This window comes from Hordeum vulgare, chromosome 7H, assembly GCF_904849725.1.
Source record: "Hordeum vulgare subsp. vulgare chromosome 7H, MorexV3_pseudomolecules_assembly, whole genome shotgun sequence".
In the NCBI taxonomy this organism is placed as follows: Eukaryota; Viridiplantae; Streptophyta; class Magnoliopsida; order Poales; family Poaceae; genus Hordeum; species Hordeum vulgare.
Window position 1 is genome coordinate 76,247,397 of NC_058524.1, and position 23,577 is coordinate 76,270,973.

The window sequence follows — 23,577 nt, forward strand, 5'->3', positions numbered from 1 at the left end:
GAGTGGATTTCACTCAACAGAGCTGATACCTCCGCCACCTCTCTGCCGTGCCAGGACGATGATCCCATGGACACGGATAACGCCGCCACGTCCCAGCAAGGTATGTTGTCATAACTCCGAGAGCTGTATTACTGTTTCGTGAGTGTTGTCTTTGATCTTGACCTTTTTCTGTAATTTTATTTTGTTCAGTCGGGCTTCCTTCGGAGGTGATCCATCTGGACGACGAGAACCAAAGGAGGTCGGAGCCAGCTTTGGCGCCTGTCCCTCGGGTTATCCAACCTGCTGCCAATCCCGCCGTGAACGTGCCACCGACTGAGACGGTGGCCCTCACGGCGGAACCGACTGGAGCGGAGCTCGGTATGCCCAGGGAGCCTTCTGCCGCGCCGGGTCCGTCGGCTATTCAATATGACGCCCGACGCCTCCCGGAAGACCAGGTAGGAGCCGCCAAGGATGCCATGGTGCAGGTGGAGCTGATGGTGGGCGACGCCAAGGGAGCGTATGACTCCATTGCGTCTCTGTACAAGAAGAGCTTGGAGCTTCGGGATGACATCCGAGTAAGTGCGCTAGTAAGTGTTTACATTCCTCTTGGTATCCACTGGGGGTTTCAGCGAGGTACTCGGATGCAATAGGTTGGTTTTGCAGTGGGTTCACTCCGAGTGAACCCAGTGGGTGTAGTCCCCAAGACTTCTGCCGAGTGCTTGCGCCGGCAGTTGTCTTTATATGTATTTTCCATAACCTGTACAGATCAGAGCTGATCTGCCTGAATGGTACCAGTGGGGGCACGCCGAGTGCATCCACTGGGTGTAGTCCCCGAGAGTAGTGTTACTCGGGTCGAGTGATAGTAATCTCATAGTGTTGTTGGATTGCTATGGAGCTCAATAGGGTCGACCTGTTCGAGCTTCATACCAGTGGGGTCACTCTCAGTGAACCTACTGGGTGTAGTCCCCGAGACCGCTGTCGATTGCTTGCATCGGCAGGGGTGTGAAGAATTTTGAGCTTTGATTGTTTTGTCATATCTGTCGAGACTTTTTCCTTGTTGAATGTGGCTGATCCTCCCTTTGTGTCTCTTTGGCAGAAGACTTGTGAAATGGGATCGGCCTATAATGCTCTGAAGGCTGAGAAGACTCAACTTGCTGCGGACTTGGAGGTGGCTGTGAATGACCTGGCTGGCGTGAAGAAGGCTCTTGCTGACCGAGAGAAATCTTTGGAGGAATCTCTGGAGACCAACAAGGCACTGGTGGCCGAGGTAGAAAAAATTAAGAAGGAGAGATCTGACTGGATGGCCCAGCTGAAGGTAATGAACACTCGGTTTAGAGCACAGGAGAACTACGTCAGCGACTGGGCGAGGAAGATGGTCACACTGCTTGGTGGTAAGTTCTTGCCGAGTGCTTTTTGACTTTGGAGTTCACTCCGCGCTTATTTTCTGCTTGTCTTTTCTTTGTAGATTTCTGTCGGGACGTTGAGGCTGAAGCAGCCGAAATTGAACGGTCGCTTGTTCCGAATGTTCCACTCGGCGGTGAAGCTAACCGGGACATGCTCCGAGCGCATTCTCGCCTTAACAGGGTGGGTCCCTTCATTTGTCGCCTGAGAAGAGTTGTCGGCCGAATCGACAAGGAGCTATGGCCTGAAGACGACTCCCGGAACGAGATAGAGGGGTTGATGACGCGACTGGAGGACGTCCCAAGCAGAGTGCAGGCATGGAAGAAGTCTGCCGCTCGGTGTGGTGCGGACGTGGTGTTGTCTCTGGTCCGAGTGCACTTCAAGGAAGCCCGCGAAGACAAGCTGAAGACGTTGCAGGTCGCCAACACCAAGAAGCTTCGATTCAAAGATTTCATGGAGACTTTCCTCGACACAGCCACTCGGATTGCAGACGGAATCGACCTCGACACCATTGTGGAGCCTGCCAGTCCCGGAGACGCTTGATAAACTTTATGCTGAACGCACATTTACCTCGGTATGCCGAGCGGAATCTGTATTAAACTTTGGCCACTGCTATTGGCCGGTACATTCATGGTTCAGTGTGGATAAACTTGATTCACACCGAGCCGACTGATCGTGGATCCAACTTGAATTCGAATCAGATCTTTTGCTCATCTTTCGCTGAGTTTTTTTACACGATTTTGTCTCGTGGTTTTTGTTTGGGCGTCTCTTGGTGAAGCCAATGGAAACCATGCGGAGCATGTAGTTTTTAGTTCTCTTCACATCCACATGAGCCTCAATGAGGGTCTGCTAAGCCTCCGAGTGTATCTCGAGTGCCCACTTGGAGGAAGCTCTTTACTTAGGCGATTCTGAGTCGCAGCTAAGTCTCCGAGTGTGACTTTTGGCGCACACTCGAAGCGAGTTTTTTACTTAGGCGACTCTGGGTCGCGGCTAAGTCCCCGAGTGTGACTTTTGGTGCACACTCAGAGCGAGTTGTTACTCATGTAGTTGTCAGTTGTCTTCACATCCACATGAGCCTCAATGAGGGTCTGCTAAGCCTCCGAGTGTATCTCGAGTATACACTCGGAGGAAGCTTTTTTACTTAGGCGACTCTGAGTCGCAGCTAAGTCCCCGAGTGTGACTTTTCGTGCACACTCGGAGTGAGTTGTTAACTTAGGCGATTCTGGGTCGCAGCTAAGTCCCCGAGTGTGACTGTTAGTGCGCACTCGGAGCGAGTTGTTACTCATGTAGTTGTCAGTTGTCTTCACATCCACATGAGCCTCAATGAGGGTCTGCTAAGCCTCCGAGTGTATCTCGAGTATACACTCGGATGAAGCTTTTTACTTAGGCGACTCTGAGTCGCAGCTAAGTCCCCGAGTGTGACTTTTTGTGCACATTCGGAGTGAGTTTGTACTTAGGCGACTCTGGGTCGCAGCTAAGTCTCCGAGTGTGACTTTTAGTGCACACTCGGAGCGAGTTTGTACTTAGGCGACTCTGGGTCGCAGCTAAGTCTCCGAGTGTCACTTTTAGTGCACACTCTGAGTGAGTTCGTACTTAGGCGACTCTGGGTCACAGCTAAGTCTCCGAGTGTGACTTTTAGTGCACACTCGGAGCGAGTTTTTACTTAGGCGACTCTGGGTCGTAGCTAAGTCCCCGAGTGTGACTTTTAGTGCATGCTCGGAGCGAGTTTGTACTTAGGCGACTCTGGGTCGCAGCTAAGTCTCCGAGTGTGACTTTTCATGCACACTCGGAGCGAGTTGTTACTTAGGCGACTCTGGGTCGCAGCTAAGTCTCCAAGTGTGACTTTTCGTGCACACTCAGAGCGAGTTGGTACTTAGGCGACTCTGGGTCGCAGCTAATTCTCCGAGTGTGACTCTTAGTGCACACTCGGAGCGAGTTTGTACTAAGGCGACTCTGGGTCGCAGCTAAGTCTTCGAGTGTGACTTTTAGTGCACACTCGGAGCGAGTTTGTACTTAGGCGACTCTGGGTCGCAGCTAAGTCCCCGAATGTGACTTTTAGTGCACACTCGGAGTTAGTTTTTTAGACCAGAGTCTGCAAACGCGGAAGAATTTTGAATCGGCAAGAAATCAATCTGCTTTGTATTACTTCAATGATACTTGTTCTTTACATTGTCTCCGTCGGTGGTTATGTGTAGAAGCGCTTTAGTAGATCTCCATTCCATGCTTGCGGCTCGTCCGTTTCCCTGTCGAGGTTGTAGAGTCGATATGCTCTGTTTTTCAGCACCTTAGAGATGATGAACGGTCCTTCCTAGGCGGGAGCCAACTTGTGTGGTCTCTGCTGATCCACTCGGAGCACCAGGTCGCCTGCTCGGAATGTGCGGCTCCTCACGTGCCGCGCGTGAAATCGCCGCAGATCTTGTTGATAAATTGTTGAATAGATCAGTGCCATCTCATGCTCTTCTTCTAGAAGATCCATTCCGTCTTGCCTAGCTTGCTCTGCTTCGGCTTCGGAGAAGAGTTCGACTCGTGGAGAGTTGTGAAGCAAGTTACTCGGAAGGACTGCCTCTGCTCCATAAACGAGGAAAAACGGGGATCGCCCTGTCGATCTATTCGGAGTTGTGCGGAGGCCCCACAGCACCGAAGGCAGCTCGGTGACCCATGCGTCGGCGGCATGTCCGACTTCTCGCAGGAGTCGAGGCTTCAACCCATGAAGAATAAGTCCATTCGCCCGCTCTGCTTGCCCGCTTGTTTGGGGGTGCGCCACGGATGCAAAATCCACTCGGATACCTTGGCATGTGCAAAAGCTTTGAACCGGTCCGAGTCAAAGTTTGTGCCATTGTCGGTGATTATGCTGTGAGGAACCCCGTATCTAGCGATGATGTCTCTGATAAATTTGATGGCCGTAAGGGCATCAAGCTTCTTGATGGGCTTGGCTTCAATCCACTTGGTAAACTTGTCGACTGCTACCAGCAAATGAGTGAATCCTCCTTGGCCTGTTCTGAATGGTCCGACTGTATCTAATCCCCACACGGCGAATGGCCAAGCAAGAGGAATTGTCTTCAGCGCAGACATTGGCTTGTGGGACTTGTTTGAATAGAACTAACAACCTTCGCAACGGTTGACCATATGTTTTGCCATTTCATTCGCATGCAACCAGAAGAAACCAGCTCTGAATGCTTTGGCAACGATTGCCCTTGAGGAGGCATGATGGCCGCAGGTTCCCGAGTGGATTTCTTCCAATATTAACTGCCCCTCCTCAGGAGAGATACACCGCTGAAGGACGCCTGAAACACTTTCCAGGTACAACTGGTCATCAATGACGGTGAAGGACTTCAACCTGCGAACGATCTGCCTAGCTTGGACTTCGTCTTCTGGTAACTCTTGCCTCGGGATGTACGCAATGAACGGCACAGTCCATTCGCGAATGACAGCTAGAATCTCCATGATCAAATCAACCACAGCGGGGACCTTGACTTTAGTCTGATCTATTGAGCTCTTCGATTGTACTGGTTCCTCTGTAAAAGGGTCTTCTTTTACTGAGGGGAGGTGTAGGTGCTCGAGGCAGACATCACTCGGGACCGGTCTCCGAGTGGATCCAAGTTTTGCCAATTCATCTGCTGCTTGGTTTTTCAGTCGGGGAACATGGTGAAGTTCCAGACTTTCGAACTTCTTCTCGAGCTTCCTTACTGCGTTGCAGTATGCAGTCATGGTGGGGTTCCTTCCATCCCATTCCTTCATTACTTGATTAACCACTAGATCTGAGTCCCCATAGACCATCAGGCGACAGACGCCGAGTGTGATGGCCATGCGCAACCCGTAAAGGAGAGCTTCGTACTCTGCTTCATTGTTGGAAGAATCAAAATGGATCTGCAACACATACTTGAGTTTATCACCTTTTGGGGATATATGAGCACTACGCCGGCGCCGGAGCCATTCAACATCTTGGACCCATCGAAGAACATGGTCCAATGAGCCGAGTAGATGTGAGTCGGTTGCTGTTGTTCTACCCATTCTGCTGTGAAGTCAGCAAGAGCTTGAGACTTTATAGCTTTCTTGGCTTCAAACTTGATGTCGCAGTATAGCATCTCCATTGCCCACTTTGCCACTCGGCCTGATGCGTCCCGATTGTGGAGAATTTCCGACAACGGAGCATCAGATATGACAGATACCGAGTGGTCTTGGAAATAATGAGCCACCTTCTTTGCAGTCATGTAGACCCCATAAATAAGCTTCTCATAATGGGGATACCTCTGCTTGGAAGGAGTCAGAACTTCAGAAACATAATATACTGGCCGCTGAACCTTGTACGCCTTGCCTTCTTCTTCACGTTCGACTGTCAGAACGGTGCTGACGACTTGATTTGTAGCTGCGATGTACAGAAGAAGGGGTTCTTTACTGAGCGGGGCAGTAAGAACCGGCTGGGTGGAAAGCAGGGCTTTGAGATCGTCGAATGCGATTTGGGCTTCGTCTGTCCACTCGAAGGTATCTGATTTCTTCATGAGTCGGTACAGAGGTAACGCCTTTTTGCCGAGTCGAGCGATAAACCTGCTCAAAGCCGCTAGGAAACCTGTGAGCCTTTGAACATCATGTACTCTTACTGGCCGCTCCATTCGGACAATGGTCCAGATCTTTTCGGGGTTGACATCGATCCCTCATTCGGAAACAAAGAAACCGAGTAACTTCCCGCTGGGAACGCCGAATGAACACTTGGCTGGGTTGAGCTTGATATCGTACCTACGTAGGTTGGCGAATGTTTCTGCCAAGTCAGTCAGCAGGTCGGAAGCTTTGCGTGACTTGACGATGATATCATCCATATATGCCTCCACATTTCGACCGATCTGGTCTAGGAGGCATTTTTGGATCATGCGCATAAAAGTTGCTCCTGCATTCTTCAAACCGAATGGCATAGTGATGTAACAAAAACACCCGAATGGGGTGATGAAGGCTGTTTTTAATTCATCTGGACCATACAGACGGATCTGATGATAGCCCAAATAGGCATCAAGGAAGGATAAACGCTCGCAACCCGCAGTCGAATCAACGATTTGATCAACGCGGGGGAGCGGGAAGTGGTCTTTTGGATAGAACTTATTGAGATGCTTGAAATCGACGCACATACGGAGAGACTTGTCCTTCTTGGGCACCATGACAACATTAGCGAGCCACTCGGAGTGGTGTACCTCGCGAATGAAGTTGGCTACCAAAAGTTTAGCCACCTCCTCTCCGATTGCTTTCCTCTTGTGCGCGGCGGACCGACGCAGGCATTCTCAGACAGGACGAGCGGTAGGATCCACATACAGTCGGTGCTCAGCCAACTCCCTGGGTACACCTGGCATGTCAGCAGGCTTCCATGCAAAAATGTCCTAGTTCTCACGGAGGAATTGGATGAGCTCGGCTTCCTATTTTTGATCAAGGGTGGTGGAGATGTTTGTCGGGGCGGCGGCGGCGTCCGTCAGGTGGATGCTGACTTTCTTCGTGTCTCCCGCCGACTGGAATGCGGACTCGGAAGCTGGCTTCTTTGAACGCATCAGATCAGCGGGGTCGGCGGTCTTCTTGTACTCATCCAGCTCGAGTATAGCCATCTGCTGATCGGCAATTCTCGACCCCTGCTGCAGACACTCCTCGGCCCGCTGCCAATTGCCTGTGATAGTAATCACACCTTTGGGACCGGGCATCTTCAGCTTCAAATAGACGTAACATGGACGGGCCTTGAAACACGCATATGCCGGACGGCCCAGAATCGCATGGTATGCACTCTGGAAGTCTACCACCTCGAATGTCAGCTTCTCCTTGCAGAAGTTCTTGTCAGTGCCGAAGACGACTTCCAACGCAATCTGGCCGAGTGATTTGGCCTTTCTTCCTGGAACAACTCCGTGGAACTGCATACTGCTCTCGCTGAGTTTGGACATCGGAATGCCCATTCCCTTGAGAGTGTCGGCGTACATGATATTCAAGCCGCTGCCGCCGTCCATGAGGACTTTGCGCAACCTAACTCCTTCCACCACTGGGTCGATGACCAGAGCTTGCCTCCCTGGGGTGGGTATGTGTGCTGGGTGGTCTGACTGATCAAAGGTGATCGCAGTCTGTGACCACTTGAGGAACGTGGGAGTGGATGGGGTTGCCATGTTTACCTCCCTGTTGACCAGCTTCAGTCGACTTTTGCTTTCCACATCAGCAAAAATCATAAACGTTGCATGGACTTGGGGGAACGGATCCTCCTTGTCCTCATCATCCTGCTCGGTGTCCTTCTCACTCGGCTGTCCTTCGCCGAATCCTTGGATCAGGAGGCGACACTGCCGAGTGGTATGCTTCGGCAATATGACATTGCCTTCTTCATCCGTCTTCGTGTGGATTGGACACGGTTGATCTAGGATGGAATTCCCTGATTGCCTCTTCTTGGGGGTGTACTGTGCCTTCCCCTTGCCTTTGAACTTGGCATTTGTAACGGCTGCTGCCTCTGCCTGCGGAGTGGATTGAGCTTTCTGCTTCTGCTTCCGATTGTTGTTCCCATCTCCATCGGCGACTGACTCATGCTTGCCGCTACGTATGCGGTCCTCCTCTTCGCCATTTGCATAGCGCGCGACTATCTCCATCATCTTGCTCATGGAGATGTCGCCTGTCCGACCGAACTTCAGGTACATATCTCTGTACCGCACGCCTGCCTTGAAGGCGCAGACTGCTTGGTGCTCTATGACGTTCTCCACCGTGTGGTAGAGGGTCGTCTAGTGCTGGATGAAATCGCGCAAGGGCTCGTTCTGCTTCTGGACACAGTGCTGGAGCTCTACGAGACCAGCAGGGCGTTTGCACGTACCCTCGAATGTCCTGATGAAGACTCAGGACAGATCTGCCCAGCTGTAGATGCTTGACGGAGCTAACTGGTTTAGCCAAGCTCGCGCCGAACCGTCGAGCATCAGGGGGAGATGTTTCATGGCGACACGGCCATCTCCGCCACCGATTTGGACCGCCACTCTGTAGTCGTCCAACCAAGTCTCTGGTTTTGACTCTCCTGTGAATTTGCTGATTCCCGTCGCCAATCGGAAGTTGGGAGGGATGTCAGCTGAGCGGATGGCCCGACTGAAGCACTCGGGGCCAGAAACGACGGTCCTGCTTCCACTCGGATGGTCTCTATCGTGACCATCACGGTGGGCTCGACTTCTGTCGACCTTCTTCTGGGCGATGTACCCTCTTGCATCAGGCCTTGGATCTTGCGCGCCACCGCCCGAACGACGATCATCCTAATGTCGGGGCCCGTAAGGCCCACTCGCGGAGGAGTACGCGAACGACGACGATCTTCGGGATGAGACCGAATGGGAAGCGGATTCCGACTCGGGTCCCTGGAACGGCTGCCCCCTCTGCGTCGCTGATCGGAGTCGGGACTGAAAACCGACCGATGCGTGTTCGCTTGAACATAACTGTTGTGGATCATGTTGTGCGACTGGGAGACCGCCGAATTTTGCTGTTGCGCCGTATGGAACAAGGCGCGGATCTGCTCGATTCCTCTACCAGCCTCTGAATCAGTCGGCTAGAGAGAATCAGCTATCCTGGCGGCCGCAGCCAAGTTGAGGATGGGTGTGCGGAACACCTCGACGTTGCTCTGGCGAGTGCGTCTACTGGAAGAACGATGGTGCTGACGACGAGTGCCGGATGATTCTCCGAACTCATGCTCGTTCCGCCCAGTCCCGAGGGGACTTTCATGGGAATCAGACATGAGAACTTCGGCTGCAGGCCCGCGACCCGGATACTCGGAAGGAAGTTCAGTCGGAACTGACTCCAAGCACTGGGATGGCCGCGGGACCACAACCGATTCAAGCACCGCCACTTGAGAGGACGCGCTTTGTCGCGCCTGGGCGTGTCGCACCCAACGCTGGAGCCGCGGACGACGGGGTCGCTTGTTGCGGCGCGTGACGGGGGCGAAGATCGACACCGGAGTCGATGGCTGGAGAAGAAGAACACCGCGGGAACTGGCACGGAAGTGCGTAGCCCCGCGACTGGGAAGCGCCTCGACGTCGAGGGGCGCATCCCGAAGCCATGTCGAATCGTCGGCGATGAAGGAGAGGGCACCGAAGAGGATCTCATGACCCATGCACAGATCTCCGCCGGACGACATGACGAAAAGATGAAATCGCAAACTCGCCGGAAGTCGCTTAGACGCCTGCCCCACGGTGGGCGCCAACTGTCGTGGGTATAAGTATGACAGTAGAAGTATAGGGTAAGAAAGTATATGGGCAGAGCCTTAGCTACGGCGAGGATGTATGAGTTCAGGCCCCTCTACGGTGGAGGTAAAAGCCCTACGTCTCAGTGCTCTTGGGAGCTTTGTGTCGAGTGGATTATAGGATTACAGCAAGTGCCAACCCTTGCACCGGTGGGGAAGGGCGGCTTATATAGAGTGCGCTGCCCTTCATAATGGCCCGGTGAACAGGGGTGGAATAGTGGCGAGTAAATGCTTAAGTTAGAGGTAACGTAAGCTTTAAATGCTAATAATGGTGAATGAAAACGTATGACCGTTGCCCTCCTGGGAGGTTACGATGTACAGAGTGGATTCGAGTCGGTACGTTAGATACGCTCCGAGTGGATCGTCGCCGACTGGATGATGGGGGCATCCTTAGTTCAGTCGGAACTGTCTAAGGGCCTTGTCTTCTATGAGGGGTAGTCCTTGGGTAGGACCTATAGGGCAGACCTATGACCCTACCCTGGGACTATAACCCCATCACTCATGTTTCTGTCACTCAAGCTAGACATCAGGGGGCATGAACCCACAATCATGCATAACGCTCCCTCTTGGTGTTACAATCTACTACTGGGCCAAAACAATAAAAGGCAACGGAGAACATGCATGAATCACTAAAGAACATAATATAAAAGGATAATCAAATATATAACTCATCACAATCTGAACATAATCTCATAATCTATTGGATCCTAGCAAACCGAGCATAACAATAGCAGGAAAATTACATAGATGCCTTGATCATGTAGGGTAGCTCACAAGGGCTAATCATGGAAGCACAAGATTGGAGAGAAGACATCACATAGCTACTGGTCATGGACTCATGGTCCAAGGAGGACTACTCATAGCACGTCCGGGAAGCGTCCATGGCAGTGGAGAAGCTCCCGGGGGTCAATCCTCCCTCCGGCAGGGTGTCGGGAAGAGGTCTCGTGATGCCCTCGATCTCGGAGGTGCCGCGGCGGTGGAACGATGGAGAAATTCGCGATTCTGGATATGATGGAAGGGTTTCCGATCGGAGGGGTAAATATAGGGCAAAGGAGGGCGTCAGAGGAGGTGGGGCCTACCCAGGCAGCCTCTGGGCGTGGTGAGGGGCCAGGCCGCGCCGGGAGGTCGCCTGGGCAGCCTCTGGCTCCCCTCTGGCCCATCTTCGATGCTCCGGAAGCTTCTGTCACGCTGATTTTTATATATTTTCTCGGGATTTTTGGGGCTCTGGAAATTTGGGTAAATGCCCCTACAAAAAAGACATGAGCAGACAGAAACTGGCACTGGGTGCACTGAGTTAGTAGGTTAGTTCAAATATGTTTCAAAAGATATAAAAGTGTAGCAAAACATATAACAATGTCACTCAAAAGATCATGTAAAATCTATGACAGAGTGATTGAGTGTTGAGGAGACTATCTTTTGAAGCACAAGAGCAAGGAGTTCATCGTACTACCGCATCTATTACCATTTGGAGGGTGGTGCCTCCTAGATTGGTTAGGTGTCTCTTGGGAGCCTCCTACTTCGTGTTGTGGATTTGAACCAAGAAGTTTGTACATGCAAGGAGATCTCCTACTTCATGAAGATCTATGCCGAGTGAGGCTAGTCCTTTGTGGACGTAAGTCATGGTGGAATAGACAAGGCCGCTTCTTCGTGGACCCCTTGTGGGTGGAGCCCTCCATGGACTCTCACTGTCGCTACCCTCCGTGGGTTGAAGTCTCCACTAACGTGGACGTACGATAGCACCACCTATGAGAACCACGCCAAAAATGGACGTGTCAATTGTTGCGTTTGATCTTCCTAAACACTACTCCTTACTTACATGTGCAATGTCTTTACTTTTCGCTGCCATATATGTTAACTAGCATGTGTAGGATGCACTAGACTTGTTAGAATTGTTGAAATATGCCAATAATCAAAATTGGGAAAAGGCTAGCTTTTAATTTATGCAAGTAGTCTATTTACCCCCCTAGACATCCCTTCTAGTGATCCCACGCATGCCAGAATTGAACTGCTAGAGGGGAGTTACCAAACTAGGTATCTTCCCAAAATCCGAGTTTGCTACATGTTCCCACCTTCCATGTATAACCAAACTTCAATGATTGAAAAATGGATTTAACCCCTTTCCAAAACTTAGAAGTGTTCTTGTCAAGGGTAGGGGTGAAGAGATTAGGTTTCTGAGCCATGTACTTATGATCAACCTTCTCCCTCGTAATATATCTTGATACAGGAGCCTAGGTGGCACAGATTAATCTCTTGGAGGTTGGGAATGCCCAAACCCCCCAAATTCCTTTTTAATGCAACCAACCTACTGTTTGCTAGACGCACCTTCCTATGCCCCTCAAAATCATTCCACATGTAGTGGGCCATCTGAGTATTGATCATCTCAGTAGTCCTCTTAGGGAAGTTGAAGAAGGATAGGAGATAAAATGGGAATGCTAGCAAGGCAGGCATTTGTAAGAATCAACATGCCCTTACAGGAAAGGAGTTTCCCCATCCAGCTAGCTATTCTTTTCATGATTTTATCTATAAGGGGTTGAATATCTTCTCTCCTAAATCTATCATGATGGAGAGGAATTCCTAAGTATATAATGAGAAAAAACACCCCGAGTTTAATCTAGGGTAGAGAGGAGGAGTTGAAATTTCTCATGCTCCATATTGATACAAATCAATTCACTCTGAGCATTGTTAATCCTCATGCCAGACTCCTACTCAAAATAGGTGAGAGCTATTCTGAGGTTATGAGCATGGATGATATCATCATCTAAGAAAGAATGGTTTCATGTGCATATTGGAGGCACATGATGTCCCTTGGACAGATCATAAGACACAGGCGAGTAATCAGGTTTTGATTAGCACCTTTAGCAAGCATCCTCGTGAGTACATCTACTACTAAATTAAAGAGCATGGGGGAAATGGGTCATCATGTCTGAGGCATTTCCCAGTAAGGAAGAATTCACTTTCCACATTGTTCAACTTAACCCCAATTGATCCATCATGTGTAAGTAAGTTGATGAATCTAATGTAACCATTTTTCATCAAACACTCTATTTTTAGAGGCTCACAGAGGAAGCTTAAATCTATTTTGTCAAAAGATTTTTCATAATCAAGCATCAAGACAAGCCCCTGTGTTTTACTAGTATGAACTGAGTGCAAAACCTCATGAGAAGTGACCACACTTTTCAACATATATTTACCTTTGAGGAAAGCAGATTGGTTACTAGCAATTAATCAATGGAGGACTTTAAAAAGTCTGTTAGTAAGAACCGTAATATTTTTATAACTACAATTAATAAGGCTAATTAGTCTAAACTTTTTCATACAAGTAGCATCAGGTTTCTTATGGATCAAAGTGAGCATAGAAAAATTAAGCCTAAAAATGTCCATGTTTCCATTATGAAATCATTGAACATAACAAGCAAATCATGCTTGATCAAGCCCAAGAAACGCTGATAAAGAAAAAGGGAATCCCATCTGGGAGAGGGGCAATCCTTTTTAACATTTTCTTCTATGTAAGGAGCTTCAAGAGAATCATTTTTAGCTTGAGTGAGTTTTGAATTTTTCATCTCGAGAGAAAAAGTCAGACTTAAGCTTGAACCCACTTTTATCTTTTCTTTACATAAATCGTTGTAGAAATCACTAGCTACACCTAACATATCTTCAATTTCAGTGACTTGGCCACTAGGACCCTCAAAGGAGTGGATGAGAGTTTTCCTCCTCTTGTGGGTTCCAAATGCATGGAAGTATGTAGTGCTTCTATCTTGGACATGGAGTTTTTGCTCCCGAGCTCACATCCTCTCTCATGGACAGTAAAAATCGAAAAAAATAGTAAAAGTATTTTAAAAAGTCCAAATACTTTTATCATAAACTTTGACAAATGTTTTGTATGCTTGCAAAATTTCAGCTCGAAATAACATTATGGAAGTTGTGGTAAAAAAATATAAAACCGATGCTTCAAAAAAGCTAATTTTAATACTTTTTGGACTGTTGATTATCTTTTACGTGGCTTTCACGAATGTTATTTCGGGCTGAATTTTGATATGCATGTAAAACATTTGTTAAAGTTTAAGATAAAAAATTCTTAATCTTTTAAATTATATTACTATTTTTTTAAAATTTACTGTTTATGAGGGAGCATTTGAGCTCGGGAGCAGAATAAGAATTTTGTTCTATCTTCCCCTTTGATATGTCTATCTCGATCTTTGTATGGTTATGTATTTTTCAATAAGATATTAAAGCATCTCTAACAGACCCCATATAATGTCTCGAACTGTAAAATAACCGTAAAAATACGGGTCCATGCAAAAAAAGTTGCTAGATCACACCCCTTATTGGGCCTCGACCTGTAAATTTTTTTAAAGGGCACTTAAAACATCCCCGTCAAACCCATGAAAATAAGAATTTCGAAGGCAACCCGACCTCTATACGCGAAAGAGCTTTGGCGAAAGTCCAACTGCCATCGGAACCTTCATGGATTGCTTACGTCCGCCCGTCCTCGGCTGCACGTGTGTCGCCTGCCCGACCGCTGCGCCCGTTGGCTATACCCGTCTGTGGCTCAGCTAGCTAGCTAGCTGAATCGATTTGATTCGAAGGAGCTAGCTAGCCAGCTAGCTCTAGTTGAATCCATCCGATTCCAACGACGCTACCTAGCCAACTCTGCTAAATCGATCGGAGGAGTCCGGCCACCGTCTGCCCCGCCCTAGCCGCTCGTCTACCGACGACCGGCCGTCCGTCAACGACCACCGCTGCCCCGTCCTAGCTGCCCGTCTGACGACGGTCATATTGACGTGATGAAGAAGAACCAGAAGAAGAAAATGAGCTAAAATCGGTATATTCAAAGAATATTCCTTTTTAGGTTCATTTTACAGGTTTTGATTCTGTCCACATCCGCCTTAACCCGTAAAATTGTTTTTTCACAAATTGTAAACATGTTTTATGAATCGGTGTTACATCGCGTCTGCTAAAGATGCTCTTACGGACATTTACAACGCGTGCAAGGAGAAAAATATTGTCTCTGCCTCCCGGAGCAATCCATTCGTATTTTTTAATAAGATTTGATGGATACGTATTTCTTTAATAAGATTTGATGGACACGTATAGGTGACCGAAAGTCGCACTCGGCCCGTCGTCTTTGCTTGGACTGAAGCAGAGGACAGACCTCCCAAAGCCAAGCCAAGCATGGCCGCCCCCGCCTACGACCGCGCGGCCGAGCTGCGCGCGCTGGACGCGACCTTCGCCGGCGTACATGGCCTCGTCGCCGCCGAGGCCACGCACGTCCCGCGCATCTTCCGCGTCCCCGACCCGCCATCCAAGCAACCGCCCCAAGAACCGCCGTCGGAAGCGCCCTCCGTCCCGGTGATCGACCTGGGTGGCTCCGACCGCGCGGCCACGGTCGCGTCCGTGCGCCGGGCAGCGGAGGAGTGGGGCTTCTTCCAGGTGACTGGCCACGGCGTGCCTGCGCAGTCGACGGCTGCGGCGCTGGCTGCAGTCCAGAGATTCCACGAGGCCCCCGGCGGCGAGGGCAGCGAGAAGGCGAGGCTCCACTCGCGGGAGCCCGGCAGGGCCGTGAAGTACCACTGCAACTTCGACCTGCACCAGTCGGGCGTGGCCAACTGGCGCGACACGCTCTACCTCCGCATGGCCCCTGAGCCGCCCCTCGCCGCCGACCTGCCGGAGCCCTGCCGGTGAGCCCTCTGCAAATGTCAGCAAGTCCGCGCGTCAATCTGCAAGCTGAGATTATGCATACATTCCGGCACGTTGATTTGCAGTGACGCGCTGTTCGAATACGCGGAGCAGGTGAGGAACCTGGGGAACACTCTGTTCGGGCTGCTGTCGGAAGCGCTCGGGCTGAACCCGAGCTATCTGGCGGACATGGAGTGCAACCAGGGCCAGATCATGCTGTGCCACTACTTCCCCCCGTGCCCGGAGCCCGAGGTGGCCATCGGTACCAGCCGGCACTCCGACTCCAGCTTCCTCACCGTACTGCTCCAGGACCAAGTCGGTGGCCTGCAGGTCCTCCACGAGGACCGGTGGGTCGCCGTCGCCCCCGCCCCCGGCGCACTCGTCGTCAACGTCGGCGACCTCCTTCAGGTGTTCATCTTATAGCATCGTGTTTGGTGTTCATATCTGAAGGCGGAGCTCTGGACTGAAGCTTTCGTGTGCAGCTGGTCTCCAACGACGGGTTGAGGAGCGTGGAGCACAGGGTGGTGCTGGCCAAGGTTGCCAAGGAGGCGAGGGTGTCCATCGCCTGCTTCTTCAGCACGCACTTCCACCCGGCGTCGACGAGGGCGTACGGCCCCATCCGGGAGCTGGTGTCCGAGGACAGGCCGGCGCTGTACAGGGAGACGCTCGTGAGGGACTACGTCAAGCATTACTACGCCATCGGCCTGGACGCCAAGACCGCTCTCTCCGTTTTCCGGTTGTGAAGTGGCCTCCGAGGGTCCTCATGCTGGTATGAACAGTGAGTACATACCCATCCTCATGCTACTGTAACTGGAAGAGTGCCCGTGCTTGCTACGGCTTTTGGAGAAAAATATACTTATGTCATATTGTAATCTTAAAATTCTTCGGACGAACGTATTATAACCTAATAAAAGGGAGAATGAGAAGACCATATTGCAATCTTGAATATCTTTAAAGCATCTCTGACAGAGACGCTAAATTAGTCGTGTCGCTGGAAAAACCAACCATATAACACATATGGACGAATGTAGCGTTAGCAATCGTGCAATAATGTCACGTGCGATAAAAAGAGGTAGGAACACTATATATCATGGCACAATTTATTTGATGAATCCGCTTCAGTGCGTTAGACAAACGAATCCCGCACGCGAAACACCAAACATCACTTACTGCTCTGGTCGTGCCCGCTTTCACCCCGCCCAGCGCCTTGGTCGCCGGAATTTATGCGATGGACGACCGCACCGAGATCCCCCCAACCCCTCCCTATGCTCGTGACCCATCCGCTAACGCCGCCGTCACAAACCTTTGCACAGGGATGACCTCCGGTTTCGCCGCCGGCGAAGCACCAGACGAATGAACTCGCAGGGACGTTTTGCGCCGCCACCCGCCGAAGCCACAGAGCTCGTCTCCAAGCGACCGTTGACGGCGGCAGCGACTGCGCCATCGATGGCGACCCAAAAGAAGAAGAAAGTGGTGGCGAGGAAGAAACTAGCAGCGCCTTCGGCCCCGCTGTCGCCGCCTCCCGAAGCGCGTGAGGACTCGCAATTTGGTGCGTCGATGTCCGACGCGCAAATGGTATTCGATGAAATACCCGCAAGGTAAGATTTTTTTTCTTTCTTTTTCATTGTTGCTAGAAATGTGTACATATGTGAATAGCTTGATTTAGTTTTCTTTACCATACTTCGTAGTTTCAATGATGACGCATATTTGTCAATTATGGTGTTGGCTCCAATAATTTTCATTGGTCTCAAACCAATGTAGTGCATCAAGATGATCATGAATATGAAGTAGGTGAGGAGGGTGAGGGTATGGTTGATGCACCGAGAGGAAGGGTGTGCAACTACACCGTGGACGAAGACATGTTGCTATCCAAGATATGGTTAAATGTGTCTACCGATACCACCGTTGCAGGTGATCAAACTAGAGATACATATTGGTTTGCTGGAATTTTATTCAATTATTTGGGCCAATCCAATATATAATTCCTAATAAATCCTAGAGGCCCACGCAACCCATTTGTGCAAGGCAAGAGGTGGAAATGTTTAGTCCAACATTGCTAGTTTAGTGGGAGTTGGACCTCCTTATAAGGGAGGATGTTTCCACACATATATGAGCTTGAGAACAATAGAGACATACACGCGCGCTCCTCCTCCTCCGCCGCCCGCCTTGCCTCGTCACGACGCGCCGCGGGTTGCGGGAACGAGCCGAACTAAATTTTTGCCACGCACGACTGGTATTTAAAAGTCCACCCGGAGAAGCTGAATGTTTTGCTAGTGGATATTGAAACCGAACGCTGCAGTTTCGCTGCTGTCTGTTCGTTTTTTATCCCGTCGCTCTCTTCGGCTCCCGTCGATGGTCTCTCGCCTTCTTCTCCTGCGCCTATAAATTCGTCGGGACAGTAGGCCTCCGAAACTCCGTCTCTTCGAGTCCTGTACGGGAGAAGGGCGATAAGGTTTTTGGGGAGTGATGGGGTTATAGTCCTAGGGTAGGGTCATAGGCCTGCCCTGTAGGTCCTACCCAAGGACTACCCCTCACAAAGGACAAGGCCCTTAGTCAGCTCCGACTGAATTACGGAGTCCCCACCATCCAGTCGGTAACAGGTCCTCGATCATCCAGTCGGAGACTAGCATTCGAAGGATATCAAGCTAACCGACTGGATACCACTCGGTACATCGTAACCCCCCTGGAGGGAAACGGTCGTAAGTTTCCAGGTGCATTTATTAGTGTTTAGGGCGTACGTTACCTGTAACGTACGCATTCAATCGCCACTACTCCACCCCTGTACCAGAACCGTTGTGGAGGGCAGCTCACTCTATATAAGCCACCCTCCCCCGCTGGTAGAGGGGTTAGCAACTCATTTGTATTCCATATTCCACGCGACAACAAGCTCCCAGAGACTGAGACGTAGGGCTATTACCTCCACCGTAGAGGGGCCTGAACTCATACAACCTCGCCGTAGCTGGGACTCTGCCCATCCTTTTCGTACCCTACACATCTACTGTCAGGCTTATACCCACGACAGTTGGCACCCACCGTGGGGCAGGCGTCAAAGAGACTTCCGGCGAGTTTGCGACTACTTCCTTTCGTCATGTCGTCCGGTGGAGATTCGAGCATGGATCACCAGATCTTCTTCGGCGCTCTCTCCTTCATCGTCGACGATTCGGCGTGGCTTCGGGATGCACCCCTCGATATTGAGGCGCTTCCCCGTCGTGGGGCTACGCACTTTCGTGCCGGCGCCCACGACATTCTTCTTCTCCAACAGTCGGCTCCGGTGTCGACCTGCACCGCCGTCACGCGCCGCAGCAAGCGGTCTCGCCGTCCGTGGCTCCAGCGTTGGGTGCAACACGCCCAGGCGCGCCAGAACGCATCTTCGCAAGTGGCGGTTCTAGAGTCTGTTGTGGTTTCCCCGCAGTCCCAGCACTCGGGCTCGGTTCCGACTGAGTTTCCTTCCGAGTATGCGGGTCGAGGGCCTGCAGCAGAAGTACACATGGCCAACTCCCATGAAGATCCCCGTCAAGCTGGCCGGAACGAGCACGGGATCGGTGAAACATCCGGCGCGCGTCGTCCGCCTCGTCGTTCTGCCAGTCGACACACTCGGCGGAGCAACGTGGAGTTGTTCCGCACACCCCTCCTCAACTTGGCTGCAGCTGCCAAGATAGCCGATTCCCTCCAGCCGACTGATTCAGAGGCTGGTAGGGGAATCGAGCAGATCCGAGCCCTGTTGCACACGGCGCAGCAGCAGAATTCGGCAGTCTCCTAGTCGCATAACAGGATCCATAATAGTTCCGCTCATGCGAATACGCATCGGTCGGTTCACAGCCCAGGTTCCCATCAGCGGCACAGAGGAGGCAGCCATTCCATAAATCACGAAGATCGCCGCCGTTCACGCACCCCTCCGCGGGGTGGGCCCTACGGGCCCCGACATCATGATGATCGGCGTTCAGTCGGTGACACTTACGACCCAAGGCCCGACGCAAGAGGGCATATCACCCAGCGGAGGGTCGACAGGGGCCGGGCCCACCGCGATGGTCGCGATATTGACCGTCCGAGTGGAAGCAAGGCCATTGTTTCCGGTCCCGAGTGTTTCAGTCGAGCCATCCATTCGGCTGACATCCCTCCCAACTTCCGATTGGCGACGGGAATTAGCAAGTTTACAGGAGAGTCCAAGCCAGAAACGTGGCTGGATGACTACCGAGTGGCAGTCCAGATCGGAGGAGGGGACGACCATGTCGCCATGAAGCACCTCCCTTTGATGCTCGACGGCTCGGCTCGAGCGTGGTTGAACCAGTTGGCCCCCTCAAGCATCTACAGCTGGGCAGATCTGGCCCGGGTGTTCATCAGGACTTTCGAAGGGACGTGCAAGCGCCCTGTTGGCCTCGTAGAGCTCCAGCACTGCGTCCAAAAGTAGAATGAGCCCCTGCGCGACTTCATTCAACGTTGGACAACTCTCTACCACACGGTGGAGAACGTCACCGAGCATCAAGCAGTCTGCGCCTTCAAGGCAGGCGTGCGGTACAGGGATCTGTACCTTAAGTTTGGCCGAACAAGCGACATCTCCATGAGCAAGATGATGGAGATAGCGACACGCTATGCAAATGGCGAAGAATAGGACCGCATCCGAAGCGGCAAGCACAAAACAGTCGCTGAAGGAGATGGGGGCAACACTCGGAAGCAGAAGCAGAAATCTCCGACTGCTCCGCAAGCGGAAGCCGCAGCCGTAATGAATGCCAAGTTCAAGGGCAAAGGGAAGGCTCAGTTCACCCCCAAGAAGAAGCAGTTCAATAACCCCATCCTGGACCAGCCATGTCCGGTTCATACGAAGATGGACGAAGAGGGCAACCCCATATATGCGAAGCATACCACTCGAAAGTGTCGCCTCCTGATCCAGGGGTTCAGCAAAGGGCAACCGAGTGAGAAGGACCATGAGCAGGATGAGGAGGATAAGGAGGATACGTTCCCCCAAGTCCATGCAACCCTGATGATTTTTGCTGACGTCGAGAGCAAGAGTCGACTAAAGCTGGTGAACAGGGAGGTGAACATGGCCACCCCTGCCAGCCCCAAGTTCCTCAAATGGTCTCAGACTGCGATCACCTTTGACCAGTCGGATCATCCAGCACATGTACCGACCACGGGGAGACAGGCTCTGGTCGTCGAACCGGTGGTGGAAGGAGTCCGACTGCGCAAAGTCCTCATGGATGGCGGCAGCGGCTTGAACATCATGTACGCCGACACACTCAAGGGGATGGGCATCCCGATGTCCAAACTCAGCTAGAGCAGCATGCAGTTCCATGGAGTCGTCCCCGGACGGAAGGCCAAGTCACTCGGCCAAATCGCGTTGGACATCGTTTTCGGCTCCGACAAGAACTTCCGCAAGGAAAAGCTGACGTTCAAGGTGGTCGACTTCCAGAGCGCTTATCACGCAATTCTGGGTCGCCCAGCATATGCGCGTTTCATGGCCCGTCCATGTTACGTATACCTAAAGCTGAAGATGCCAGGTCCGAAGGGTGTGATCACCATCACAGGCAATCGGCAGCGAGCTGAAGAGTGTCTGCAGCAGGGATCAAGAATCGCCGACCAGCAGATGGCCGTCCTCGAGCTTGACAAGTACAAGAAAACAGTCGACCCCGCCGACCTGATGCACTCGAAGAAGCCCGCTTCAGAGTCTGCATTTCAGTCGGCAGGAGAAACGAAGAAGGTCAGCATCCACCCGACGGACGCCACCGCTGCCCCGACGAACATCTCCACCACCCTCGATCCTAAATAGGAAGCCGAGCTCACCCAATTCCTCCGTGAGAACTGGGACATCTTTGCATGGAAGCCCTCTGACATGCCAGGTGTACCCAGGGAGTTGGCTGAGCACCGATTGCACGTGGATTGCACTGCTCGGCCTGTCTGAGAGCGCCTGCGCCGGTCCGCCGTGCACTAGAGGAAGGCAATCGGGGAAGAGGTGGCCAAGCTGTTGGCGGCCAACTTCATTCGCGAGGTTCACCACTCCGAGTGGCTCGCCAATGTTGTCATGGTGCCCAAGAAGGACAAGTCGCTCCGAATGTGCATCGACTTCAAGCATCTCAATAAGGTCTGCCCGAAAGACCATTTTCCGCTCCCCCGCATAGATCAAATTGTCGATTCGACTGCGGGTTGCGAGCGTCTGTCATTTCTTGATGCCTACTCGGGGTATCATCAAATATGTCTGTATGGTCCCGATGAGTTAAAAACAGCCCTCATCACCCCATTCGGGTGGTTCTGCTACATCACTATGCCATTCGGTTTGAAGAATGCAGGAGCTACCTTTATGCGCATGATCCAAAAATGTCTCCTCGACCAGATCGGTCGGAATGTGGAGGCGTATATGGATGATATCGTAGTCAAGTCACGCAAAGGTTCCGACCTGCTGGCTGACTTGGCAGAAACATTCGCCAACCTTCGTAGGTACGATATCAAGCTCAACCCCGCCAAATGTTCATTCGGCGTTCCCAACGGAAAGTTACTCGGTTTCTTCGTTTCCGAACGAGGGATCGATGTCAACCCCGAAAAGATCAGGACCATCGTCCGAATGGAGAGGCCGGTCGGAATACATGATGTTCAACGGCTCACAGGTTGCCTAGCAGCTTTGAGCAGGTTCATCAGTTGACTCGGCGAGAAAGCACTTCCTCTGTACCGACTCATGAAGAAATCAGATACCTTCGAGTGGACAGACGAAGCCCAAGTCGCGTTCGACGACCTCAAAGTCCTACTTTCGACCCAGCCGGTTCTTACTGCTATGCTCAGTAAAGAGCCCCTTCTTCTGTATATCGCGGCTAAAAATCAAGTCGTCAGTACTGTTCTTACAGTCGAACGAGAAGAAGAAGGCAAAGAATACAAAGTTCAGCGGCCAGTGTACTACGTCTCCGATGTCCTGACTCCTTCCAAGCAGAGGTATCCCCACTATCAAAAACTTATCTACGGGATTTACATGACTGCGAAGAAGGTGGCCCATTATTTCCAAGACCACTCGGTGTCTGTCGTTTCTGATGCTCCATTGTCAGAAATTCTCCACAATCGAGACGCGTCAGGCCGAGTGGCGAAGTGGGCGATGGAGATGCTGTACTGTGATATCAAGTTCGAGGCCAAGAAAGCTATTAAGTCTAAAGCTCTGGCTGACTTCATAGTAGAATGGGTAGAACAACAGCAACCGACCCACATCTACTCGGCCCATTGGACAACGTTCTTCAATGGGTCCAAGATGTTGAATGGCTCCGGCGCTGGCGTTGTGATCATATCGCCAAAGGGTGATAAGCTCAAGTACGTGCTACAGATACACTTCGATTCCTCCAACAACGAGGCAGAGTATGAAGCTCTCCTCTACGGGTTGCGTATGGCCATCTCACTCGGCGTCCGTCGCCTGATGGTCTACGGTGATTCGGATTTGGTGGTCAATCAAGTGATGAAAGAGTGGGACGTCAGGAACCCACCATGACTACATACTGCAATGCAGTGAGGAAGCTTGAGAAGAAGTTTGAAGGTCTAGAACTTCACCATGTTCCGAGACTGAAGAACCAAGCAGCGGATGAATTGGCAAAACTCGGATCCACCCGGAGACCAGTCCCGAGTGACGTCTGCCTCGAGCACCTCCACCTTCCCTCAGTCAAAGAAGATCCTTTTACAGAAGAACCAGTACAACCAAAGAGTTCAAAAGATCCGACTGAAGTCGATGTACCTGCTGTGGTTGATCTGGTCATGGAGATTCTTACTGTCATCCCCGATTGGACTGTGCCGATCATTGCATATATCCTGAGACACGAACTACCAGAAGACGAAGTCCAGGCCAGGCAAATAGTCCGCAGGTCGAAGTCATTCACTATCATTGATGGCCAATTGTATAGGGAGAGCGTTTCAGGCGTTCTCCAACGATGCATCTCCCCAGAGGAGGGGCAGCTGATCCTAGAAGATATTCACTCGGGGACCTGCTGTCATCACGCCTCTTCAAGAGCAATTGTCGCCAAGGCATTCAGGGCTGGTTTTTTCTGGCTGCAGGCAAACGATATGGCTAAAGATATGGTCGACCGATGTGAGGGCTGTCAGTTCTACTCCAACAAGTCCCACAAGCCGACATCTGCGTTGAAGACGATCCCTCTTGTGTGGCCGTTTGCAGTTTGGGGATTAGATACAGTCGGACAATTCAAGACAGGTCAAGGGGGATACACACATCTGTTGGTGGCAGTCGACAAGTTCACGAAATGGATCGAAGCCAAGCCCATCAAGAAACTCGACGCTTCAACAGCCGTCAAGTTTATCAGGGACATTATCTCCAGATTCGGTGTACCTCACAA

At 51.4% G+C, this 23,577-nt stretch overlaps 1 protein-coding gene across 1 annotated transcript; it reads left to right on the forward strand.

Moving 5' to 3' along the window:
• Positions 1-1,279: 1,279 nt before the first annotated feature.
• On the forward strand, positions 1,280-16,192 carry LOC123408335 (1-aminocyclopropane-1-carboxylate oxidase homolog 2-like). The gene is made up of 4 exons (XM_045101458.1): positions 1,280-1,294; positions 14,687-15,270; positions 15,355-15,676; positions 15,751-16,192. The coding sequence occupies exons 1-4, from the start codon at positions 1,280-1,282 to the stop codon at positions 16,009-16,011; spliced, it is 1,182 nt and encodes a 393-aa protein (XP_044957393.1). The 3' UTR covers positions 16,012-16,192.
• The last annotated feature ends 7,385 nt before the right edge of the window (positions 16,193-23,577 follow it).